At 45.4% G+C, this 24,388-nt stretch overlaps 1 protein-coding gene across 1 annotated transcript in view; it reads right to left on the reverse strand.

The window, feature by feature from the left end:
• Nucleotides 1–13,941, reverse strand: part of LOC142255817 (uncharacterized) — a 37,962-nt gene extending 24,021 nt beyond the window's left edge. The window contains exons 1-2 of the mRNA XM_075327264.1: nucleotides 13,692–13,941; nucleotides 7,245–8,455 (exon numbers count right to left, since the gene is read on the reverse strand). Of these exons, the coding sequence (XP_075183379.1) occupies nucleotides 7,245–8,449 (1,205 nt within the window). The 5' untranslated portion in view covers nucleotides 8,450–8,455; nucleotides 13,692–13,941. The remainder of the gene's footprint in view (nucleotides 1–7,244; nucleotides 8,456–13,691) is intronic.
• Between the last annotated feature and the right edge of the window lie 10,447 nt (nucleotides 13,942–24,388).

A 24,388-nucleotide genomic window follows, 5' to 3' on the forward strand; every position in this document is an offset into this window, starting at 1 on the left:
CATACCAGGAGGGACCCAGGATGGGACATATATACCAAGATGTAGACAAATAAATCAGGATGGGAACATATATACCAGGAGAGGCTCAGGATGGGAGCATATATACCAGGAGGAGGATATATATGCTAGGAAAAGAACAAACAAACCAGGATGGGGACATATATTACCTGGATGGGCCCAGGAGGGGGACATATATATAATGAGGGGGACATATAAATAAGGAGGATATTATACAGAGGTGCAGTGTGTGTGTGTGTGTGTGTGTGTGTGTGTGCTGGGAGATAGTATAGAGAGTGGCAGTGTGTGTGGGGCGATATATGTGTCACCCCAGGGATGTCGCTCCAGCTTCAGGGACGCCACAGAGTCTTCTTCTGTATATGGCAACAGGTATGTCAGTTTTGTATATACAGTTAGGTCCAGAAATATTTGGACAGTGACACAATTTTCGCGAGTTGGGCTCTGCATGCCACCACATTGGATTTGAAATGAAATCTCTACAACAGAATTCAAGTGCAGATTCTAACGTTTAATTTGAAGGTTTGAACAAAAATATCTGATAGAAATTGTAGGAATTGTACACATTTCTTTACAAACACTCCACATTTTAGGAGGTCAAAAGTAATTGGACAAATAAACCAAACCCAAACAAAATATTTTTATTTTCAATATTTTGTTGCGAATCCTTTGGAGGCAATCACTGCCTTAAATCTGGAACCCATGGACATCACCAAACGCTGGGTTTCCTCCTTCTTAATGCTTTGCCAGGCCTTTACAGCCGCAGCCTTCAGGTCTTGCTTGTTTGTGGGTCTTTCCGTCTTAAGTCTGGATTTGAGCAAGTGAAATGCATGCTCAATTGGGTTAAGATCTGGTGATTGACTTGGCCATTGCAGAATGTTCCACTTTTTTGCACTCATGAACTCCTGGGTAGCTTTGGCTGTATGCTTGGGGTCATTGTCCATCTGTACTATGAAGCGCCGTCCGATCAACTTTGTGGCATTTGGCTGAATCTGGGCTGAAAGTATATCCCGGTATACTTCAGAATTCATCCGGCTACTCTTGTCTGCTGTTATGTCATCAATAAACACAAGTGACCCAGTGCCATTGAAAGCCATGCATGCCCATGCCATCACGTTGCCTCCACCATGTTTTACAGAGGATGTGGTGTGCCTTGGATCATGTGCCGTTCCCTTTCTTCTCCAAACTTTTTTCTTCCCATCATTCTGGTACAGGTTGATCTTTGTCTCATCTGTCCATAGAATACTTTTCCAGAACTGAGCTGGCTTCATGAGGTGTTTTTCAGCAAATTTAACTCTGGCCTGTCTAATTTTGGAATTGATTAATGGTTTGCATCTAGATGTGAACCCTTTGTATTTACTTTCATGGAGTCTTCTCTTTACTGTTGACTTAGAGACAGATACACCTACTTCACTGAGAGTGTTCTGGACTTCAGTTGATGTTGTGAATGGGTTCTTCTTCACCAAAGAAAGTATGCGGCGATCATCTACCACTGTTGTCATCCGTGGACGCCCAGGCCTTTTTGAGTTCCCAAGCTCACCAGTCAATTCCTTTTTTCTCAGAATGTACCCGACTGTTGATTTTGCTACTCCAAGCATGTCTGCTATCTCTCTGATGGATTTTTTCTTTTTTTTCAGCCTCAGGATGTTCTGCTTCACCTCAATTGAAAGTTCCTTAGACCGCATGTTGTCTGGTCACAGCAACAGCTTCCAAATGCAAAACCACACACCTGTAATCAACCCCAGACCTTTTAACTACTTCATTGATTACAGGTTAACGAGGGAGACGCCTTCAGAGTTAATTGCAGCCCTTAGAGTTCCTTGTCCAATTACTTTTGGTCCCTTGAAAAGGAGGAGGCTATGCATTACAGAGCTATGATTCCTAAACCCTTTCTCCGATTTGGATGTGAAAACTCTCATATTGCAGCTGGAAGTGTGCACTTTCAGCCCATATTATATATATATAATTGTATTTCTGAACATGTTTTTGTAAACAGCTAAAATAACAAAACTTGTGTCACTGTCCAAATATTTCTGGACCTAACTGTATTTGTCATAATGCCACTCACGGTTTGCAGTCAGGGTTATGGGTGACCGCCACTGCAGGTTTAATGAGCTTCTGGGGTTGATGGGGTCTGCAGTCGGATGGTGTGGCCTCCCGTGAGTGAGGCTGGCCCCAGGGGTTGCTCGTTTAACTGACACCGTCGGGACTAGTGGCCGGGTTTGCGGCACCTGATTGGGGGTCCATACCGTGAGTCATTGGCCCTTCTCCGCTGCATCCAGGGGACGTCCTCACGGCTGTCGGCGAGCTGCATCTTCACCGGAGCCTGGGATCCGGTTGGAGGCTGGAGTGCGGCGAGGATCTTGGCGAGGTCTCCATCCATGCGGCGGACCTGGGCAGCCAGTTCTTCCATCGTTCCACTTGGGGCTGCAGGCCCTGGAGGTGTTGTTAGGGTAGAGGTCACCACAACAGGAGCAGTCTCAACCGGCCATGGGGCGGGCTCATGAGGTTCAGATGCAGGGGGCTGCAGAGCTTTGATGGCCCGTTCCTTTAACACAGCAAAGTCCACATCGGGATGCTCTAGGGACCACAGCCGGAGTTGTTTGCGGTCCTCCGAGGACCTCATCCCCTGCACAAACTGCTCACTTAACTTCTTGTTACTGTCCACACTGTTGATGGTATCCACCCGCTTCAGTGTGCGGAGTGCGGTTTGCAGGCGCAGGGCATAGTCCCGAATGCTATATGCGGGCCGTTGTTGGCATTGATAGAACTGCATCCGCAACTCGGCTTCAGTACGGGTCTCAAAGGCAGCCTGTAACTTTTCAAAGATGGTGGCTACAGAGGACCGGTCCCCCTCGGCCCAGGTCTCCGCCTCTTGCTCAGCTGCGCCGGTTAGCTGCCCCAGCACTAGCGCTGCACGTTGCTTATCAGTCAGGGGGTACAGCTCCAGTAGCGGACTAAGCTTCTTTCGGAAAACCTGCAAGGCATCAGGTTTCCCATCGTACTGTGGTAGCCAGGCAGCTCTGGGCACATAGGGCAAAGAGAACGGCATCACCTGAGCGAGAGCCGGGACCGCAGCGCCCCCCGCCAGCGCGGCCGGGACCTGGGCAGGCCCGTTCCCATCTGCGGGTGCTCCCACGGCTGCGTCCGCCGCTCCGCCAGCGGCTCCGTCGGGCGCAAACATCTTGTTTCCGTCCCCCTTAGCCTCTTTCCGGCTCCTCCTCTACAGGGGCGGGGTTTTGGCCTTCGCGCCTCCACTACTCGAGGAGACGCTCGAGCGGGAACTTTTCGCGCCAAAGATGGCGGCTTCTGAAATTTTTCGGCCGGACACCTCCGACGGTAACAAGGCGCACCTCTACCAGACGGCAGAGCGGTAAGGTCCTGTTCACAGCGCCAAGTTGTCGCGGGCGGAGGAGGGGACGCTGCGCTCTCCCACTGCTCGGGTCCGGCTGCCGCTGCTGCGGCCGCTGCTGCTGCTCGGTGGTGGCTCGAGCGGTGAGCCGGATCCCGGGGACTCGAGCGGCACTCCTCGCCCGTGAGTGAAAAGGGGGATGACTGGTTGTGGGGGTTTTGATTATGGATATTTGGATATTGTCCGTGACGCCACCCACGGTTGTGGTGATCTTGGTGACACCACCGCTGCTCTGGACGGGGATCCCGGGAGCGGTGACAGGGAGCAGCTGAGTTGTTAGTTCTCCCCTCCGTGAGTAGGGGGTTTTGGTTGTCCCGGGGCCCGGTGATGGGGTAGGGATGGATGATGGATGGCAGGCGGGTTGCGGGGCCTTGTGAGGTGCAGGGTCGCGGGGGCAGCGCTGTGCCACACGGCACGGTGGTACTCACTCAGCCTGAGACGATGACACAGTTCTCGGTAAAACACACGGCTGGAAAGACGGGTCCCACGGACGGCTGCTGTTGCTTTTCCCCGGCAGGTTGACGGTGACTGTCTTTCCCTGCACCTCTGTACTTCTGACGGTTCCAATGGGTTCCCACCGGTAACCCGCTCCCCGGCTTGGATATGGGCCGGAGGAGCCCCTTTTGCCCGCAGGCGCTGGCCCGGAGAAACGGTTGCCCTGGCGGTGGCGGTGTCTCTCTCACTAGGTTGGACTGTTGCCTTCTGTCGGGACTTGACTGTTTGGAAACTCAGGAGGTCCTCTTCACTAACGGATTCGGCAAATTCACGGCTACTCCTAGCCTTGCCGGGGTCCGAAAAGCCCCTGCCAATGGTGCTGGCTTCTCCTTGTGTACCGGTCTGGTACCGCCGGGCCACCGCCCGTCCACGGTCCTTACGGTAAACTCCGATAGGCCACTCCTGCAGATGGTCACCACCGTCTGCCAACCTTGCTGCTCCGTCCGGTCCACACACCCGGACTAACTTCAGATCGCTCAACTACCACTTTGCTCATCACACTTGCTCCTCCACAACTAATCTGCTTACTCCTTCACTTCCCTAGCTTAACTGAACTTCCTTTTCCTGCCTCCAGGACTGTGAACTCCTCGGTGGGCGGAGACCAACCGCCTGGCTCCGCCCCCTGGTGTGGACATCAGCCCCTAGAGGAAGGCAACAAGGGTTTTGTGTTCTGGCTTTGATGTGCCTAACCGGGGTGTAGGGTGTGGTGGTGTAATTACCTGTGGCCCCTGGCTTGTCCAGGGCGCCACAGTGGCATCCTGTAACCCACCGCTGTAGTGACCCCCTACTGTGATCCGACCCTGGGCCCAGTCCCACTTGGGAGGGCAACCCACTGACTGTATGTTTGTGTAAGTATAAACCGGCCTCGACCTTCCTTGGACCCAGGATGAGTTCTACATCCTAATAGGGGTGCAGTAGCCTGTGGCACCTGAAGCCGCAGGGGCGCTGTTAAATAATGGGTTTACGGCGACAACTGCATAGCCAGTATATAATGATTGGAGCGAAGATAGGTCAAAAACATATTATGAATTTATTCAGATAAGAATTGGAGGGTTACAGTCATTAGAGAAAAATAACTGTCTTGGCTTGAGTTAATAGATGGAGACAGATAGAAAAAAATAACAGTTCATATGCCTTACATAGCTGTGATGTAGTAAGCCGTCTCTCTGTCTGTAGATCGTCTGGTCGGGTTGGTGAGTCCGTCTTTCTCCTCCCTCCTTCTTCACTACCTTTGAAGTGTGGGCTTCTTTTATAACCCAAAACCCCTCCTCCTGATTGTCCTTATCTCTTTACATGGTAACACAAAAACTAACTATCCTTATTTTAGTTTGAGCATTACATCATGTCACGTGGTACATTTTACCCGCGAAATAAGTGTACTTGCGCACTAGAGACCTGTAACAAGACCTACTTCAATCTATATATATATATATAGAAACCCTTTGAGGCTCGCTGAGCTTTGACCTCAGTGTAACAGTAACTTACAGAAAGAAGTTTCTCATGGCTATTTCAGCTCATAGCCCAACATTCTAAACAATATATAGCACTACTTTGACAACTTTGACAAACAATGTCAGATGGCTTTGATGGACGACTAACAGATGAGTTTGGTCTTACCATTTCAAACTCTTGGTTTAGCATTTTCCAACACACAGGCATCCTTAAAGGGATGGGCGATAATATACATATATTTATGAATATATGTAATCCAGTCTATGAATCAATCTCCATAAACTCACTATTTTACAGTCCCCCCTAATATGGAAGTTTGATGAACCCCGGGAAACCCTAACTCAATCGTGTCATCATTCGTATCACATACATTCTTGTTGGAAATTCTAGACCAATATTTGACTTGATAAACCAATCTGCAACTTTCTGTCAAAAAGTCATCTTGCGATTTAACATTCCTCTAAGAATGTTATCTTCCTTTTTCATTTCTATTTTTATGTTCCTATATATCTTCTGAATTCTACACATCACAAAAACTTGATATATAATACACATCAAAACTAATAAAAATATGATTATGATGGGATTAAATAAAACATTACCAACCGCTGACCGAAAAGATGACTGAGACCAGGAATGTACAGATGTACTAAAACTCTTCCACCAAGTTCTACCTGACATTCCATTCCATTCGTGTTCAATATCACTTAATTCACCTTGTTCATGTCTGAATATAATTTCTGCTTCCTTTAACTGTTTCGTTAATAAATCTAACAAACCCTTATCTTTCTTTATTTCACTTGTCCACATATCCCAAGGAAAATCATTTATCTGTGATAAATTGAATTGTATCGGAAATGCCGTTAAATTTCTCTTTCCTATAGAAGTGATATTAAAACTTCCTTCCTTCTTTGAAAGAGATCTCACATCTCCTTCTATACAATACAAACCCATAGGTAGGTTTTCCTTATGTACACAAGCAGGATAGAAAACAGAAACCACCTCTGTCTCAGACATGACCTGAAAACATATCTTAGTTGGACTTACTGGAGTCACCAGATCATGTAGTGTCTGTACAGTCTCTATTCTCGCATGACAAGAAGAATGATTATGAAAACATGAATGATAAATCACCTTATCCTGTCCAGGTAAACACATCACTTTAGAAACAAAATGCAAACATGAAGAAATGTCTACTTGTTCAGTGTTCACTCCATCAAATGCAAAATCTGTGTACTGCAGTTGATAGAACACTTGTTGTGTGTTGCTCACAGGTATACCCAAAACTGTAACAGGAACAATAGTCCCCTCTCTTCCAATCACCGGGATTAGCGATGTGCCAACACAAATGTTTCGTTCACATCCTAACCACTTATTTACCCACAAATCCGTATGATTCAATGCAAAATCATACTCTACAGGTAAATTTCGCAGTATTCCCAGTGGAGTAATTCCACTCTGTAAAGCCTGTGCAATCAGCTTCAAATTAGAAGAGTACTCTACCTGTATCTCCAGGCACGCTTTAGCCACTTGTGTTTCGTGTGTGCTTTCCACGAGAGCTAATGTAGCATCCTGTAGATGTGACACGGAAGAGCCTAGTACAGCAGCTGTATTCATTACCATCTTTTCCAGAAGTTGATTCAGACTCTTCTGAACCTTTACACCTTTTCCTCCAATAAAACCAATATTATCCAAATCTGACTTAAGTGTCTGTATATTCATGGCATTAGTCAGACTTCCCACTGTCCCAATTCCTCCCAGAATTCCTTCTAACACTCCTCTCTTACTCCTAGTCTGAGTAGTTCTTTTCCCAAACCACTGTTCTATCCCCATCTCCATGTTCATGAGATGTGATTGACACTGAGGAAACCTGGTAGAGATCTTCCAATGAGACATATTGAAAGTCCACACCATTGTCATAAATTCTCCATCCCTTAATAAGGACTTGGACTGAAATTGATTAATTTGGAAAGGAGTAGACGGCATGAACCTCGTGTCTGTGCATGCACTATCTGCTGCTGACCAAATATTCACACTAACGTCTTTACAATGTCTGTAATGTGTCTTTGTTTCAACGCAACACTGGTAAATTCCAGAGTCCCTGGAAGATGGATTTTCTATGGAAAAAATGAACGTATCATCCATCCACCTGATATTACCAATCTGACCTCTGTGAATGACATTAGTTGGACTGTTTAAAAAACTTCCCAAAAACGATGAATTTTTGGTCCATGTCAACAAAGACTCAGAAGGCAATTTCAACCTTGTGTCACATTTTAACATTATGGGCAATGTATTTACTTTATTATGTACTGTCTGTGGTGAAACCCTTATTTCCGGAACTATAGTGTTAGTAGCGGTAAACACTACAGATACCTGAACTTGCACAGGTTCCCGTGTTATCTGGAAATTCCATGTTTTGACCCAATCTTTATCTCCTTCTGTAATGGAGAGTAAAGAAGGATCCAGAATTTTCCCAAAAACCTGAGTTTTTAACAAAATTTCTGTTTTGGATCTTCCAAACTTTCCCCTTGCAATCATGTCATTTGTAATATCACCGGACCATACAGCAGGTTCATCACCTCTGATCTCTATGTTCCAGTATAGTACATCTGTAGGAGAACATTCCCATGTACCAGTTTTATTATTGTGTACATATTCTCCTTGTAATTGTGTGAATCTAGTTTTAGGTCCTGCAATAGCATGTAATATTATGTCTGTGTCGTGTATGAAATGTAATTCAATGCAACATTTTGTTCCATATCCCATGCAGATATTTCCTGTTATCTCCACAGAATTGTCCGTGATGTCCTCTGTCAGTAAGTTCCGTGTATCTGATCCTCTTGGTCTTCGAGAATGTTGAATCTCTCTAGTCTGTTCATTCACATCATTGGCGATTGTTCCTTGATGTAACATGTAAACAATGACGAAAATAAAGCAAAGCAGCAGGAACGTAGATCCCATCACGTAGAAGCTTGTCTTGAGCTTGGGAAGATGTTCTTTCTCCAGAAGGCTTGATGTCATCTTTCCTTCACAGTCTTTAAGTTCTTTATTCCAGTTCGTATAGGAATCCATTTCTTCCTGGAAAGAAATGCAGTATCATTATTTTGTCACAAATATTTTGCACTGGTCAACGTGAACCCACACTTTTTGTGTTTTCCGGGTCTTTTTTACCACATTTGACACTCGGTGCACAAGAATCATGACTTGTCCCATAGTCTCAAGGACTTCAAAAGGACCTTCCCAATTACACTCCCATGGTCCACTCTTGCGAAAGGTTTTGATCATCACTAGAGCACCTTTCTTGAATTTGGACTCATAGGGTGGCTCCATTTTCTGCATTCTCGATGCCGCATATGGCAGAATCGCTTTCAGGTTCTCCTGCAGCGATCTCAACCATTGGGACCTTGAGATAGCATCTTTTTGTGGAGTGGATAAAAATGGCTCATGTGGAAACCACAATGGCATTTTTCTTCCCGTCATCAACTCAAACGGAGTGAATTGAGTTGTAGAAGAGATTGAACCTCTTATACTCATCAGTATGAAAGGAACCTTGTCAACCCAAGTGTTACCTTTGTCCAAAAGCATCTTTGCAATTCTGGACTTGATTGTCCTATTCATTCTTTCCACAATTCCCGCAGATTGTGGATGATAGGGGACATGAAATTGCTGTCGCGCCCCTAGAATAGCACAAGCAGTTTGCATGATTTTACCTGTGAAGTGGCTACCTCGATCGGAGGTAATCATCCTTGGGATCCCCCAAGTACAAAAGACATGTTGTACCAATTCCCTTGCTGTGGACAAAGCATCATCTTTCCTAACAGGTAATATTTCTACCCATTTTGAGAACACATCTACCACAATCAATGCATACCTGAGACCATGTTTACCTGAGGGTAAAGGACCAATATAGTCTATCTGCAGTGTAGACCATGGACCATCTGCAGGTGCGATCCGTAGAAGTGGTGGCTTCTGTCCTTTAGGTCTTGGATTTATTTGGGCACAAATGAGACATGATAGTACAACACTTTGAACTGTTTCGTCCATTTTTTCCCAATAAAATTTCTCCTTGAGAATGACTAACAATTTCTGTTGTCCCAAGTGACCTAAACTCTCATGGTTGTATCGAGTGAATTCTACCTGTAGATGTTTTGGTACAACTGGACGCAATTCTTCATTTGAACTGTGACACAAAACCCCATTTTCACAGATGAAAGGAGGCTTTGGATCATTCAGAAAAGTAACAAGAGAAGGATCTTTTCTCTGTTCTTCTGCAAATGAAGGTATGTACGTGTCTGCTCTTTGAACCGCTGAAATCTCAGAAGGTTCAGAGTCAAACACTTCCTCTCCTGTCAGGGCAGCTTCTTTGGCTAGAGCATCTGCGGTTGCATTTCCTACAGATAACTCATCATCAGATCTTTGATGTGCAGCGACTTTCACTATAGCAAATCTATTTGGGGCCCTAGATGCCATCTCAAAAATTGATTCTAGAGTTTCGCGGTGCAACAAGGCTTTGTTGGACGAGTCCACGTAGCCTCTCCTTTCCCAAACAGGCAGGTAATCGGTTAGGGATCTGACAACATAGGAGCTATCACTGTAGATTACCATTGGAGTTTGATCATCAGCTTCATTCAGCTGTAGGACCATTCTTACCGCTTCTATCTCTGCCCTTTGAGCTGAGAAATGACTCGGTAACTTGTGTTTTACCACTTGTCCTCGCTTGGAATAGAAAATTCCATATCCTGTGTGATAATGTCCTTCCAGAAAAAATCTAGAACCGTCTACAAACACAGGTTCATCTGCGTCTTCCGACTGTCGTCTGAAGAGAGATGGACTTGGTTCATGGAACGTTTCTATGCAATCATGGGTTTGTCCTTCATACTGCATCAATTGAGGAAGAACATACTTGGCCTTATAATCTACCTCAATTTGATTTGGAGACAATGAGAGCAACCAATGGGCAAATCTCTGATTTGACACACCTGGGATGTTTTTCTCAAAGAGAAGTTTCAGTGTGGAATGTGGCGTTTGGAGAATAACCTTTTGGAACCCGATGATGTGTTGAGTGATTTTTATTGCAAAATACACTCCCACCAGGTGTCTTGCGCACACCTCAAACCCCCTCTCAACAGGTGAGAGAAGCTTAGAGAAGTACCCCAAGATTCTCCATTCCCCCCCTTGCAGCTGCAGCAAAACCACAGAGATACTTGTCTCTGAAGTGTGTGCTTGAAGCGCAAAAGGTGCGTTCTTTTCCACCATACTTAACGCAGGTGCGTGTTGTAGATCATGTTTCAATTGTGTGAAGGCTTTTTCCTGTTCAACACTCCAGGGACCAAAATAATCATCATTGTCACCTTTTAAAAGATCATACAAAGGTCTGGCTTTGTCAGCAAAATTTTCAATGAAATCCCTTGAGTAATTTACAAGCCCTAAAAAATGTCTTAGTGCCTTGTGTGATGTTGGAATTGGAAGAGATGCAATTGCCTCTATTCTGTCCTGTAGGGGTCGCCGTGTACCTGGATTTAGCAGAACTCCTAAAAACCTGACCTCAGTCTGCATCAGCTTGACCTTTTTGGTATTCAGTTTTAAACCTGCATCATGCAGCAGCTCAAACAATTCTGCCAGTAGGATCACGTGCATCTCCTTGTCCTCCGTACTCAACAAGATATCGTCCACATATTGCAATAAACATTCCGGACGAGAAAATTTCGACAAAACGTTCGCTAGCGCCTGATGAAAAATGCTTGGCGACATACTAGCCCCCTGAGGAAGCCTACAGCATACATATTGCTGATCGAGGTGGTTGAATGCAAATCGATATTGGCAACTTTGCTCAATCGGTATACTGAAAAAACCATTACTGATATCCAATACTGAGAAATACCTTGCCTTAGCATCCAATCTCGACATCATGTCATGTGTATCAGCTACAATCGGTGCTACATTGGGAGTACACTTATTGAACATCCTCAAGTCCAACAACATCCTATAGCTACCATCGCTTTTCAGAACACACCACAATGGATTGTTACAAACCGAATTTGCCTTACGTATGACACCTTGAGCCAACAATTCCTGTATAATCTTCGACATCGGAGCAACTGACTCCGGAGGCAACTTATACTGACGCTGAGGAGGTGGGTCTCGGCCTTCAATTTTGACAATTACATCCTTCATTGTTCCAACCTCATTCCTGTACTGAGCCCATAAAGAAGGAAACCGCTGTACTAACTCAGTCAATACTTCATTACCACCAGTTTCAGGCCACAAATGATCTGCTGACACTACATCGGTCAAACAAATGGTCCCGACATGACTATATTCATCTGGATCAATAACTACCGCCTTACAACCGTTAGAGTCTTTCCAAACTGTTTTATTACCCAAATCAATAATCCAGCCATGCTTTTCCATAAAATCAGTGCCAATTATATTCTCAGTATCCTGACAACACCAAATATCCATTTTCGTTTTCAAAAAACCAGGTATTTCCAAAGAAACATCCTGCGCTAAAGTCACCTTTGTTCCATTTTTACCACTGAAACCAACAATTGTGCATACAGGGGAATCTGGCTTTAAATGTAAATCAACATTTGTGACACTCAATTGCGCACCTGTATCAAGGAGAAATGTTACTTCCTGACCTTCAAGATTTACCTTTAAAAATGGTCGACCACAGCTATCCATTGAAACTCGAGTGACGAATTCCAGTGGATGCAGCCTGGGGACCGGCTTTGCCAGTCAGGAGGATGGAGAAGGGAGAAGAGCAGCAGGTGTCTTGCCCCTTCCATCCAATCCCTGTATGGACATTTCCCTTATCTGTCTGGTCAGAGGTGCATATGGTGATTGGTTATTTCTGTTGTCAGTATGAGTGGGCGTATATGGTGATTGGTTATTTCTGTTGTCAGTACGAGTGGGCGTGTATAATGGTGGAGGTGCTGAAGATGGGGGAGGGGCACTGGATGTGTTTGGCATCAGTCCATTCTCCTTACCCAGCCTTTCCTCAACTCCCGCCCTCAGGAATTTCTTGCATTCCCACTTCAGGTGTCCGGGTAGGCCGCAAAAAAAGCAATGAATTGTGCTTTTCCTGTTACCCCCCCCTGAATTCTTGTTTTTAGAATTCAACACCGGTCTTTTGTTGTTTTTGATCTGTTTTTCCTGGGATACTAATGTGTCAGTGGTCCCTTCTATCATGGCTATTTTTGATTTTACCTGATTTTGCTTCATTCGTCTACGTATTCTATCAATAAATGACGTGACCTCTTGTAGACTTTCCATTCTAGAAGCTATTTCGAATGAAGCAGGGTCCAAATATTTAAACTTTTTAACAAAGGCCTTGATCATGGAAGGCGGTTCTTGATCAGATCCGATTTCCATTATCAAACGATATCCTTGCTCGAATTTGACTAGGAAGACAAACGGATCCTCCTGTATGTGTGTCTTAAGGTTTTCTAACAATTCGACTGTTGGGGTAGACTCTCCTGTGGTAAAGAGAATCAACTGTCTCAGCCTATCTTCCTTTGTGTCATGGATCAGGTCATTGTGTTCGTCAGTCCTAGGTGTTGCTTGTAACCTTTTTGCCATGTGGGAGGGAAGCCATACCCTATAAATCTTGTTTCTCTGTTCATTTGTTAGATTATATTTATCGGAATGTGACTCAAAAATGTCCGCATTATGGAAGGCGTCCATTTTATCATCATATTTCGGTATGTCCTTAATGATTTTCATTAATTGGTCATGGATTTTAATGTTAAGACGGGCGGCCTTATCATGTAACTTCTTTTTCCGAAGTTCCCCCTCATTCAGACTCTCGTCCTCGGCCGTATTCAGCCCGTCCGGTACGTCTGAACCTAAAGCTTCTGTCTTGTTCTGTCTCGTATTAACAGATACATATTTAATATCTTTCCGTAGTTTTGATATTAAATCTGCTCTTGTTTCCAACTGATCCTCCAGATGTTCGATATGTTCTGCTAATATCGAACAATTTGGACAATCTGTTGTCTCTGAATCTGTGACGTGTGTGTCTGTTGTATTGGACGTGCCTGTTGTTATGGGTGTGTCAGTCACCATGCAGATAGTGTGTGCATATGGCTGTGCCCCACCCACCATGGAGTTGTAAGTGTATACCATACCCAATACATTCTGTATCTTTTTCTGTAACCGATTCACAATAAAAAACTTTTTATCTAGCTTAAGATTCTCAAGTTCACATTGCCGGTACAGATTTGACCATAACTGTGCGTCACTATGTGTATGATCAAATAAATACTCTACATGACAGTTACTAAAATAATCATGAATAAACTCCATTTCTCACCAATATGTGATGCTTGTCCTGGAATGGCTTCAACCGTCTGTTGGATGGAATGGCTTCAGATGGCTTCAACCGACTGGATGGATGGTCCTGAGAATGGCTCCAACCGTCAAGGCTTGACACATACGACCTCCTTGCAGCTTGTCACGTTAACCCTCTCTTAGGCTCGTGATGTGGACACAGTGTATCGTCTTTGCCTGCAGCACTTTGGACAGAAAGATTACTCCCAAACTCACAGACCCCCCTTCTTGGACAAAGGGCAGGGAATGACGTGAGAAAGAGAAAAAAAAAAAAGTCCTTCTGCAATAATAGGCAGCGTGAAAAAAATCACCTTTCACAGAAAACAGCTGTGGTTCACAATCATTCAGGCTGGTGCTCGCCAAATGTTAAATAATGGGTTTACGGCGACAACTGCATAGCCAGTATATAATGATTGGAGCGAAGATAGGTCAAAAACATATTATGAATTTATTCAGATAAGAATTGGAGGGTTACAGTCATTAGAGAAAAATAACTGTCTTGGCTTGAGTTAATAGATGGAGACAGATAGAAAAAAATAACAGTTCATATGCCTTACATAGCTGTGATGTAGTAAGCCGTCTCTCTGTCTGTAGATCGTCTGGTCGGGTTGGTGAGTCCGTCTTTCTCCTCCCTCCTTCTTCACTACCTTTGAAGTGTGGGCTTCTTTTATAACCCAAAACCCCTCCTCCTGATTGTCCTTATCTCTTTACATGGTAACACAAAAACTAACTATCCTTATTTTAGTTTGAGCATTACATCATGTCACGTGGTACATTTTACCCGCGAAATAAGTGTACTTGCGCACTAGAGACCTGTGACAAGACCTACTTCAATCTATATATATATATATAGAAACCCTTTGAGGCTCGCTGAGCTTTGACCTCAGTGTAACAGTAACTTACAGAAAGAAGTTTCTCATGGCTATTTCAGCTCATAGCCCAACATTCTAAACAATATATAGCACTACTTTGACAACTTTGACAAACAATGTCAGATGGCTTTGATGGACGACTAACAGATGAGTTTGGTCTTACCATTTCAAACTCTTGGTTTAGCATTTTCCAACACACAGGCATCCTTAAAGGGATGGGCGATAATATACATATATTTATGAATATATGTAATCCAGTCTATGAATCAATCTCCATAAACTCACTATTTTACAGGCGCCAAACATGCACACACGCTACACACATGCAGACAGATGCACGTAGACAGTCACATGCATATATTCAGACACGCGCATGAACACATACACGCACACATACGCAACCACTCAGGCAGATGGATGCACACATATATAAATACACAAGAATACAGCGAGGCACATGCATGCACACAGACATACACATATGTAGACATGCAAACACATGTGCAAGAATGCACACATGCACAGACACAAGCATGCACAAACATATAGGCACATACATGCCACAGAACACAGTCAGGCATATGATCAGACAAGCACAAATACATATACACCCATACATAGACAAATACATAGACACACAGGCACACACATGCACAGACATGCACAAAAACGCAGAAAGTTACATGCACAAGAGTGCAGACAGGCATACGCAATAATTTACAGACATACATACATACAAACAGATGTACACAGATTATACTCATTCATACAAAAAAGTCATATAAACAGAAATATAAATATACACAAACATACACACATACTAGGAGAGCTTTTACCTTACCCCGGCTTGTCTCCGGTCTGGCCTACAAGATCCATTGAAGATACTCTCTGGTGTGAAATAGCAGTGCATTGTAGCTGCGTGACATCACAGTTAGAAAACATGGTCACATCTGTTAACTGTGGCAAGGCTGGGGTGGCACACATGCAATTGAAGGCACAGTGGGGCCCCGACCAACATAGAAAAAGGCGCCTCTGCGACCTTGGCACAACTCTTGGTGGAGCTGTTTGGAGCCCCCCTGCTAGAGTTGAGCGCGGTTCGTGGTTCTCCAGTTCGCGGCTCGAGTGATTTTGGGGGCTGTTCTAGATCGAACTAGAACTCGAGCTTTTTTGCAAAAGCTCAATAGTTCTAGATACGGTAGAGAACGGTTCTAGCAGCAAGAAAACCAGCTAATTCCTAGCTGGCTTTTCGCTGTAATAGTGTAAGTCACTCTGGGACTCACACTATTATGACATTTCAGTGTATAGTGTGCGGGAACAGCGCATTCAGATCACTGCTGTATGTATAATGGCGATCGCCATTTTTTTTTTTTTCCTTGTCTTCCTTCCCTAAGCGCGCGCGCATAGTGGGGAGGGCCAGCATGTCAGCCAATCCCAGACACACACACAGCTAAGTGGACTTTTAGCCAGAGAAGCAACGGCATGTATGATAGGATGTCCATGTCACATGTCCCTGCATTATAAAAACGAGTATCTGCCCGTCCGGACGCCATTATCTCTTCTGCGTCCTTGGTGTCAGACATCACTGGTGCAGCTCCTATCGCCGATACAGTTGTATACGCTCCATACACAGCGCTGGACAGCATAGGGATAGCACTTTCTATCTGTCCTTTTAAGGGCTCATACCGGCAGGGTCAGAGCCATAGGTGACAGGTCCTAAAAACAGAGTTTAACAGCTACACAATATGACAGCGTCTGTGTAGCTAAGGCCAGGGTTTTCCTCGCTGCATTTCCCCATTAGGAGGGATAGAAAGGCAGGCTTCCTTTCCTCTACCCAGAGACCCACAACCCTGCAACTGTACCCTCCTGCCCTTTGCACACTCCAACTCATTGTTACTAAGCCATTATACTAGCAAACACTGAGTGAACTTAGTGGCATCCTAAACGTGGCTATTGGACTTCTGTATAGTCCCAGTAGTGCACAGATATTTGCAGCACCTCTGCCTGCATTGCACACTCAAACTCATTGTTACTAAGCCATTATACTAGCAAACACTGAGGAAACTTAGTGGCATCCTAAACGTGGCTATTAGACTTCTGTATAGTCCTACTAGTGCACAGATATTTGCAGCACCTCTGCCTGCATTGCACACTCAAACTCATTGTTACTAAGCCATTATACTAGCAAACACTGAGTGAACTTAGTGGCATCCTAAACGTGGCTATTGGACTTCTGTATAGTCCCACTAGTGCACAGATATTTGCAGCACCTCTTCCTGCATTGCACACTCAAACTCATTGTTACTAAGCCATTATACTAGCAAACACTGAGGAAACTTAGTGGCATCCTAAAAGTGGCTGTTGGACTTCTGTATTGTCCCACTAGTGCAAAGATATTTGCAGCACGTCTGCCTGCATTGCACACTCAAACTCATTGTTACTAAGCCATTATACTAGCAAACACTGAGTGAACTTAGTGGCATCCTAAACGTGGCTATTGGACTGCTGTATAGTCCCACTAGTGCAAAGATATTTGCAGCACCTCTGCCTGCATTGCACACTCAAACTCATTGTTACTAAGCCATTATACTAGCAAACACTGAGGAAACTTAGTGGCATCCTAAACGTGGCTATTGGACTTCTGTATAGTCCCAATAGTGCAAAGATATTTGCAGCACCTCTGCCTGCATTGCACACTCAAACTCATTGTTACTAAGCCATTATACTAGCAAACACTGAGGAAACTTAGTGGCATCCTAAACGTGGCTATTGGACTTCTGTATAGTCCCACTAGTGCAAAGATATTTGCAGCACGTCTGACTGGATTGCACACTCAAACTCATTGTTACTAAGCCATTATACTAGCAAACACTGAGGAAACTTAGTGGCATCCTAAAAGTGGCTGTTGGACTTCTGTATTGTCCCACTAGTGCAAAGATATTTGCAGCACATCTGCCTGCATTGCACACTCAAACTCATTGTTTCTAAGCCATTATACTAGCAAACACTGAGTGAACTTAGTAACATCCTAAACGTGGCTATTGGACTTCTGTATACTCCCACTAGTGCAAAGATATTTGCAGCACCTCTGCCTGCATTGCACACTGAAACTTATTGTTACTAAGCCATTATACTAGCAAACACTGAGGAAACTTAGTGGCATCCTAAACGTGGCTACTGGACTTCTGTATAGTCCCACTAGTGCAAAGATATTTGCAGCACCTCTGCCTGCATTGCACACTCAAACTCATTGTTACTAAGCCATTATACTAGCAAACACTGAGGAAACTTAGTGGCATCCTAAACGTGGCTATTGGACTTCTGTATAGTCCCATTAGTGCAAAGATATTTGCAGCACCTCTGCCTGCATTGCACACTCAAACTCATTGTTACTAAGCCATTATACTAGCAAACACTGAGGAAACTTAGTGGCATCCTAAACGTGGCTATTGGACTTCTGTATAGTCCCACTAGTGCAAAGATATTTGCAGCACGTCTGACTGCATTGCACACTCAAACTCATTGTTACTAAGCCATTATACTAGCAAACACTGAGGAAACTTAGTGGCATCCTAAAAGTGGCTGTTGGACTTCTGTATTGTCCCACTAGTGCAAAGATATTTGCAGCACGTCTGCCTGCATTGCACACTCAAACTCATTGTTACTAAGCCATTATACTAGCAAACACTGAGGAAACTTAGTGGCATCCTAAACGTGGCTATTGGGCTTCTGTATAGTCCCACTAGTGCAAAGATATTTGCAGCACCTCTGCCTGCATTGCACACTGAAACTCATTGTTACTAAGCCATTATACTAGCAAACACTGAGGAAACTTAGTGGCATCCTAAACGTGGCTATTGGACTTCTGTATAGTCCCACTAGTGCAAAGATATTTGCAGCACCTCTGCCTGCATTGCACACTCAATCTCATTGTTACTAAGCCATTATACTAGCAAACACTGAGGAAACTTAGTGGCATCCTAAACGTGGCTATTGGACTTCTGTATAGTCCCACTAGTGCAAAGATATTTGCAGCACCTCTGCCTGCATTGCACACTCAAACTCATTGTTACTAAGCCATTATACTAGCAAACACTGAGGAAACTTATTGGCATCCTAAACGTGGCTATTGGACTTCTGTATAGTCCCACTAGTGCAAAGATATTTGCAGCACCTCTGCCTGCATTGCACACTCAAACTCATTGATACTAAGCCATTATACTAGCAAACACTGAGGAAACTTAGTGGCATCCTAAACGTGGCTATTGGACTTCTGTATAGTCCCACTAGTGCAAAGATATTTGCAGCACCTCTGCCTGCATTGCACACTCAAACTCATTGTTACTAAGCCATTATACTAGCAAACACTGAGGAAACTTTGTGGCATCCTAAACGTGGCTATTGGACTTCTGTATAGTCCCACTAGTGCAAAGATATTTGCAGCACCTCTGCCTGCATTGCACACTCAAACTCATTGTTACTTACTAAGACCAAATACCAAAAGACTAATACCAAAAATTGAGTAAACTTAGTGGCATACAAGAAGTGGCTGTTGTACTCCATTAGTGCCCCACTGGTGCAAATCTATGTGCAGCACCTGTGCAGGACACCCTCCTGCTCTGTTTTTAAAAAGTTATATTGATAGCAAAAAATACTGCCATTTAGTGGCATCATAGAACTGGATGTTGTATTCCATTATTGTCCCACTGGTGCCAACCTATTTCTAGCACCTGTGCAGGACACCCTCCTGTTCTGTTTTTAATAAGCTATAATGATAGCAAAAAATACTGCCATTTAGTGGCATCATAGAACTGGATGTTGTATTTCATTATTGTCCCACTGGTGCCAAGCTATTTCTAGCACCTGTGCAGGACACCCTCATGCACATTTTGCTACGCTAATGTTATAGCAAACTCAGGGAATTCATTGCTGCATTTGATAATTCGGAGGGATAGAAAGTGAGGCTTTCTTTAGCTTTTCCTTCTGTTCATAGACAGCATCTCCAATTCCACACCCGAAGAGCAATTTCTCCTCCACGTGTAAGTGTGGAGAGGCAGCTAGTGCGCATGCGTGTGCCGATTTACCCCAGCTGCAGCCCAACTACAGTGTTCCGCCTAGTGAGTATGCTCAGCTTGACTGTGCCATTCCTGACGCTAAGTCTTCATTTTGGGATACAGCGCATGCTCCCACACTTAGTGTGAAAAGCCTCTTTGCACAGGTACTTGCATTCCGTGCCGGGTCTAAGTCCTGTTTTGTGCCGAGACACCATGCTAAAGCTGATAGTCTTTTTTCAGAGACTCTATTTCATGCAACTGACCATGCTCAGGCACTTACTGCATCAGAAACTAGGTCCGGTAATGAACTCTTTGGCCCTGCCCCTGATGTGGGGGGGCCCATATAGATCACAGGGCATCAGGTGTCCTGACGATGTGGCCAGGCCACTCCCAAATGGCTTGCAGAGGCCCGCCCCTATGACTTGTCACCTCATTATTGATGGTCAGACGATGACTGGTGAGGTGTTTGTGTCGTGGCAGCCATGAGGTCATTATTGAAGTTGCGGTTCCAAATAGGACGCTAGTTATGCCACTCATGACGTGTCACTCTGCTTTTGTCTCCAGGAGGTGCATTGTGGTCCACCCTGGTTTGGGGCGGACCCAGGTTATAAAACGGGCTGGAGCCAACAAGGAGGTGCGCAGTCTTCTATTATGCTCCGAAAGAGCACACCTCCATGTGTTGAACCCATTGCGGCTTTAGGCCAGAGGTAGGCAGGGATAGGGCGTCGATACAGGCCGCCACCACAGTTGGTAACGCAGAACGGTTAAGACCAGCTCCTGTCCTTCAAGTCCTGATAACAGAGAGAAGTAGTGGAACGGGGCTTTAAAAACCGCGCCAAAGATCCCAGATGTAACCTTGAATTAATGTATTTTTATTTTGGCATCAAATCTTGATGTATCTTGTGCTTGCTGGTCCTGAGGAAGGGAGCTGAGCCTCCTGAAACGCGTAGACCTATGCCAAAATAAAAATACATTAATTCAAGATTACATCTGGGATCTTTGGCGCGGTTTTTAAAGCCCCGTTCCACTACCTCTCTCTGTTATCTGCCGCTTGGGGTACTGCTGCCGCGATCCACACACATGCTGCTACAGGAGTTGTGCCTGTCACAACCCTGATTGGTGAGTAGGATTACTCTTCTTTACCCCCTGTTTGTCAGGGTAAGACCCTATGCGCTTTCTTTTCCACAGGTTCTTTTTGCCTTTGTCCTTCAAGTCCTGCTTGTGCAGCCCAGTGGCATTAACAGGCCTGCTGCTGCTGATGCACCTGCTGTCCACAGGTGTGGCCCCAATGCACACGGTCAGCGTACTCAATGGCCCCTGTGATGTTAACAGGGAGTTCCTGGGCTGGGTGGGCGTGTGGACCCTGTGACGCTAACAGGGCTCCCAGTCTCCAGATCTGAGTGGCGTCTAACTCGGTTCAGGCAACTATTAGTTTCATAGCCACACAGATCTGTATCCTCCATCTAACCTTCCAGTTGTCAACCTCTCCTTTTCCATCTGGGAGCATGGTGGACATTGACTGCTGATGGGGATATATACCTTTCTCTTTCTTTTCTTATTAATTTTCGTTATATAGCGGTAACATAGTATATACCACCTTATCCAAATCTGCCAGTCCCACCGTAACAGATGGAGTTTCTTCATCAAATGTTACTTTTGCTTAACCACCAAACCCACGGACAAAAACTTTTTTCCCCTTTCCAACACACCTGTTCCCCTTTCCACCAGCATTTGTCCTTTTTCAACTCATTTGGTATATGACCAAAAGTGCAACTCTGCAGGGACACCGTACTCAATGCCATCTCAGCCCAGCAGCCAGCCCTCGGTCTCTCAGATGTGGACAAGTAAAAGCCCATTTCCTCCTATCCATGACAAAGCGTTGAGATTCACTCTGTGCAGCACTGGTGTTTACTGGAAAAGCAGATCTAAGAATCCGTACCACCTTCCGCAGATAATCCTGTATAGGTGCGTCCCTTTCTATGGCTGGAATTATTTCGCCAAATTTTGTCTTGTACCGGGGATCTAACAGTGTGGCAACCCAGTAGTTAGCATTACTTCGAATTCGTACAATCCGAGGGTCATGTTGTAGGTAGTGCAGCAAGAAGGCGCTCATGTGTCTTGTGCATCAATGAGGACAAAGTCCTTGGTTTGTTGGTGGCAGAGAGGTGAGAATCGTGCCTCCTTCCTCTGTCCTCTCCCCCCAACCTCGCACAACCGAAATGTGAGCAAGCTCTCACTCATCTGCCGAGTCTTCCATGCCCATCGCCAGTTCGTTCTCCATTTCTTCATGGGCTCCTGCACCTTCCTCAACAATTTTTGCTGATACTATGCGCCCTTGTTAATCCCTCTCCCCCACCGTCCCTTGACTTCCGCCTAGGTGCCGCTCACCGTCTGGACCTTGTAGATCTTATTATCCCTTCTGCATATGACTCCTCCTGTACTTCCTCCCCTTCCTCTTGGACCAACAACTGACTCCGAATAATGCATACAGTGTGCTCTATCTTGTAGATGACCAGAATTGTCACGCTGAGAATGGCATCGCCAGTGCTAAAGATCTTCGTCGATATTTGTAAACTGTGTAGAAGGGTGCATAGGTCCTTGATCTGACACCACTCCAGCAGCGTGATCCGCACCACCTCTGGATCAAGTTAGCCCAGTGTATACGTCATACCGTATTTCAGCAGGGCTCTGCGGTGCTGCCACAGACGCTGAAACATGTGCAGATTCAAATTCCTGCGTGTCGGAACATCGCATTTCCGGCGTTTAACCGCCAGACCCTAAGACTTCAGGAGCGATGAAAGTTGTTGAGCTGCTGGGTGCGAAGGATGAAAGTGAGCACATAGCAGCGTGCCCGCTGCACAAGGCCATGTAGGCCGGGATGGTATTTTAAAAATTGCTGGAGAATCAGATTCAACACGTGAGCCATACAAGGCACGTGTGTCACATTGCCCTGACGATGGCCGCAGACAGGTTTGCATCATTGCCGCACACGACTGTTAAGTCACCAACGTAGTCCACTCAATCAATTTGTACTCCGGTCGCCAGGTGACAACGTGTTCCTTTCGTGCATAGTGCTGATGATGGGAAATGAGTCGATGCCTGCGGCGCAGGTGGACGCAGGTTATGGTCACCCACTGGGTTGCGTTACCTTGACAGATACAGAACCACAGGCTGAATGTAGGTGGTAGGTATCTCACAGATGAAGTACCATCATTCAGCTACAACCAATGGGAAGACACCACACCCTTTTTTAGGCCCCTCCTGTCTGCAGACCACTGCCAGACAAAGCTATGAACCTTTTGTTACTGTTACCCCCAGTTCAGTTTTATGAGTTTGTGTGCTTGTTACCTGACTACTTTTCCTGCTTGCTGTTTATGTACCTCGTTGGCCGATCCGCATTTCACCTCTGCTTGTTTTCTGATTAAGTCCTGGCCATCCCATTCTGTTCCTCTTCCTCAATTAATGTTTTTGACCCTGCATGACTACTATTCTCTGGAACTGCAGCCTTCCACAGGTATTGATCAACTTGGGCCCTGTGTAATTCCAAATCACTGTATAGGGGTTAAAGGGTTTCAGGGTTATGGGTGTCCAGCTTGGTGAGTGGCTTGCCTCTAGCCTATCCTTTACAGCCCATATGAGTGTGTCGATCCAGGCAGGCGTTACACCGTGCCCTCTGCAGAAGGCCATGTAGGCCGGGATAGTGTTTTAAAAATTGCTGGACAACCAGGTTCAACACGTGAGCCATACAAGGCACGTGTGCCACATTGCCCTGAAGAAGGGTCGCAGACTGGTTTGCATCATTGTCGCACCCGACCTTCCCTGGCTGCTGGTTGAGTGGAGACAACCATTAGTGAAACTCGGTCTCACTCTCCAGAGCTAACCGTCCACAATTCCTCAGCGGTGTCTCACATTTCCCCCACATTTCAAAGTAAACATTTGACCGCCTGATGGCCTTGAGCTCTGCTGCCAGCATAGTAAGGAGGTGTGTGGGATTCCTTGGGCGCAGTTACAAGGAAGGGTGGACTGACCACACAGGGTTTGGGCCGAGGTGGAGGACCCACACGAGGTTGATGAGGCAGAAGCAGTGGAGGAACTTGTACATACAGAGGAAGGATTGACACACAAGTAGTGGGGACGGCAATACTTGTACAGCAAACTCTTCTCCATCTCTCACCATAGTTACCCAGTGCCCAGTCAGCAACATGCAACTCCCCTGTCCATGCTTACTGGTCCAAGTATCTGTGGTGAAATGCACCCTGTCACACACAGAGTTTCTCAAGGAATCGGTGAGGTTGTGTGCGACCTACTGTGGTAGCCTTTCTTGGAGAAGGAGTGACGACGACTGGCCATCGGCTCTTGGGGCATAAGGTCTCGAAAAACCTCAGTCTCAAAAGGGTGTAAAGGCAGCCTTTCTGTTGCCAACAAGTTGTAGATGATGAAACTCAACCTCTTAGGCATGTCATGCCCTTCGAAAATCATGTAAAACACAGCGAGGGGACTCCAACCACAGTCTCCCTCGTTGCCACTAATTGGGCCACACACACCCCACTTGACTGGCATCAGTTGACCCCCTTTTGAAAAAGAAAAAGATGCTTTGCATGAAGCACTCTCAAAAATACGCGTGCCTTTCCCGTCCCCTGGCTGACCCAGGGGAAGAAAAGTCCTCTGAGAGCCATGACTTGTTCATCTTGGTTCTTTTAGAAACACAGCGAGGGGACTCCAACCACAGTCTCCCTCGTTGCCACTAATTGGGCCAC

This window comes from Anomaloglossus baeobatrachus, chromosome 11, assembly GCF_048569485.1.
Source record: "Anomaloglossus baeobatrachus isolate aAnoBae1 chromosome 11, aAnoBae1.hap1, whole genome shotgun sequence".
Classification (NCBI taxonomy): Eukaryota; Metazoa; Chordata; class Amphibia; order Anura; family Aromobatidae; genus Anomaloglossus; species Anomaloglossus baeobatrachus.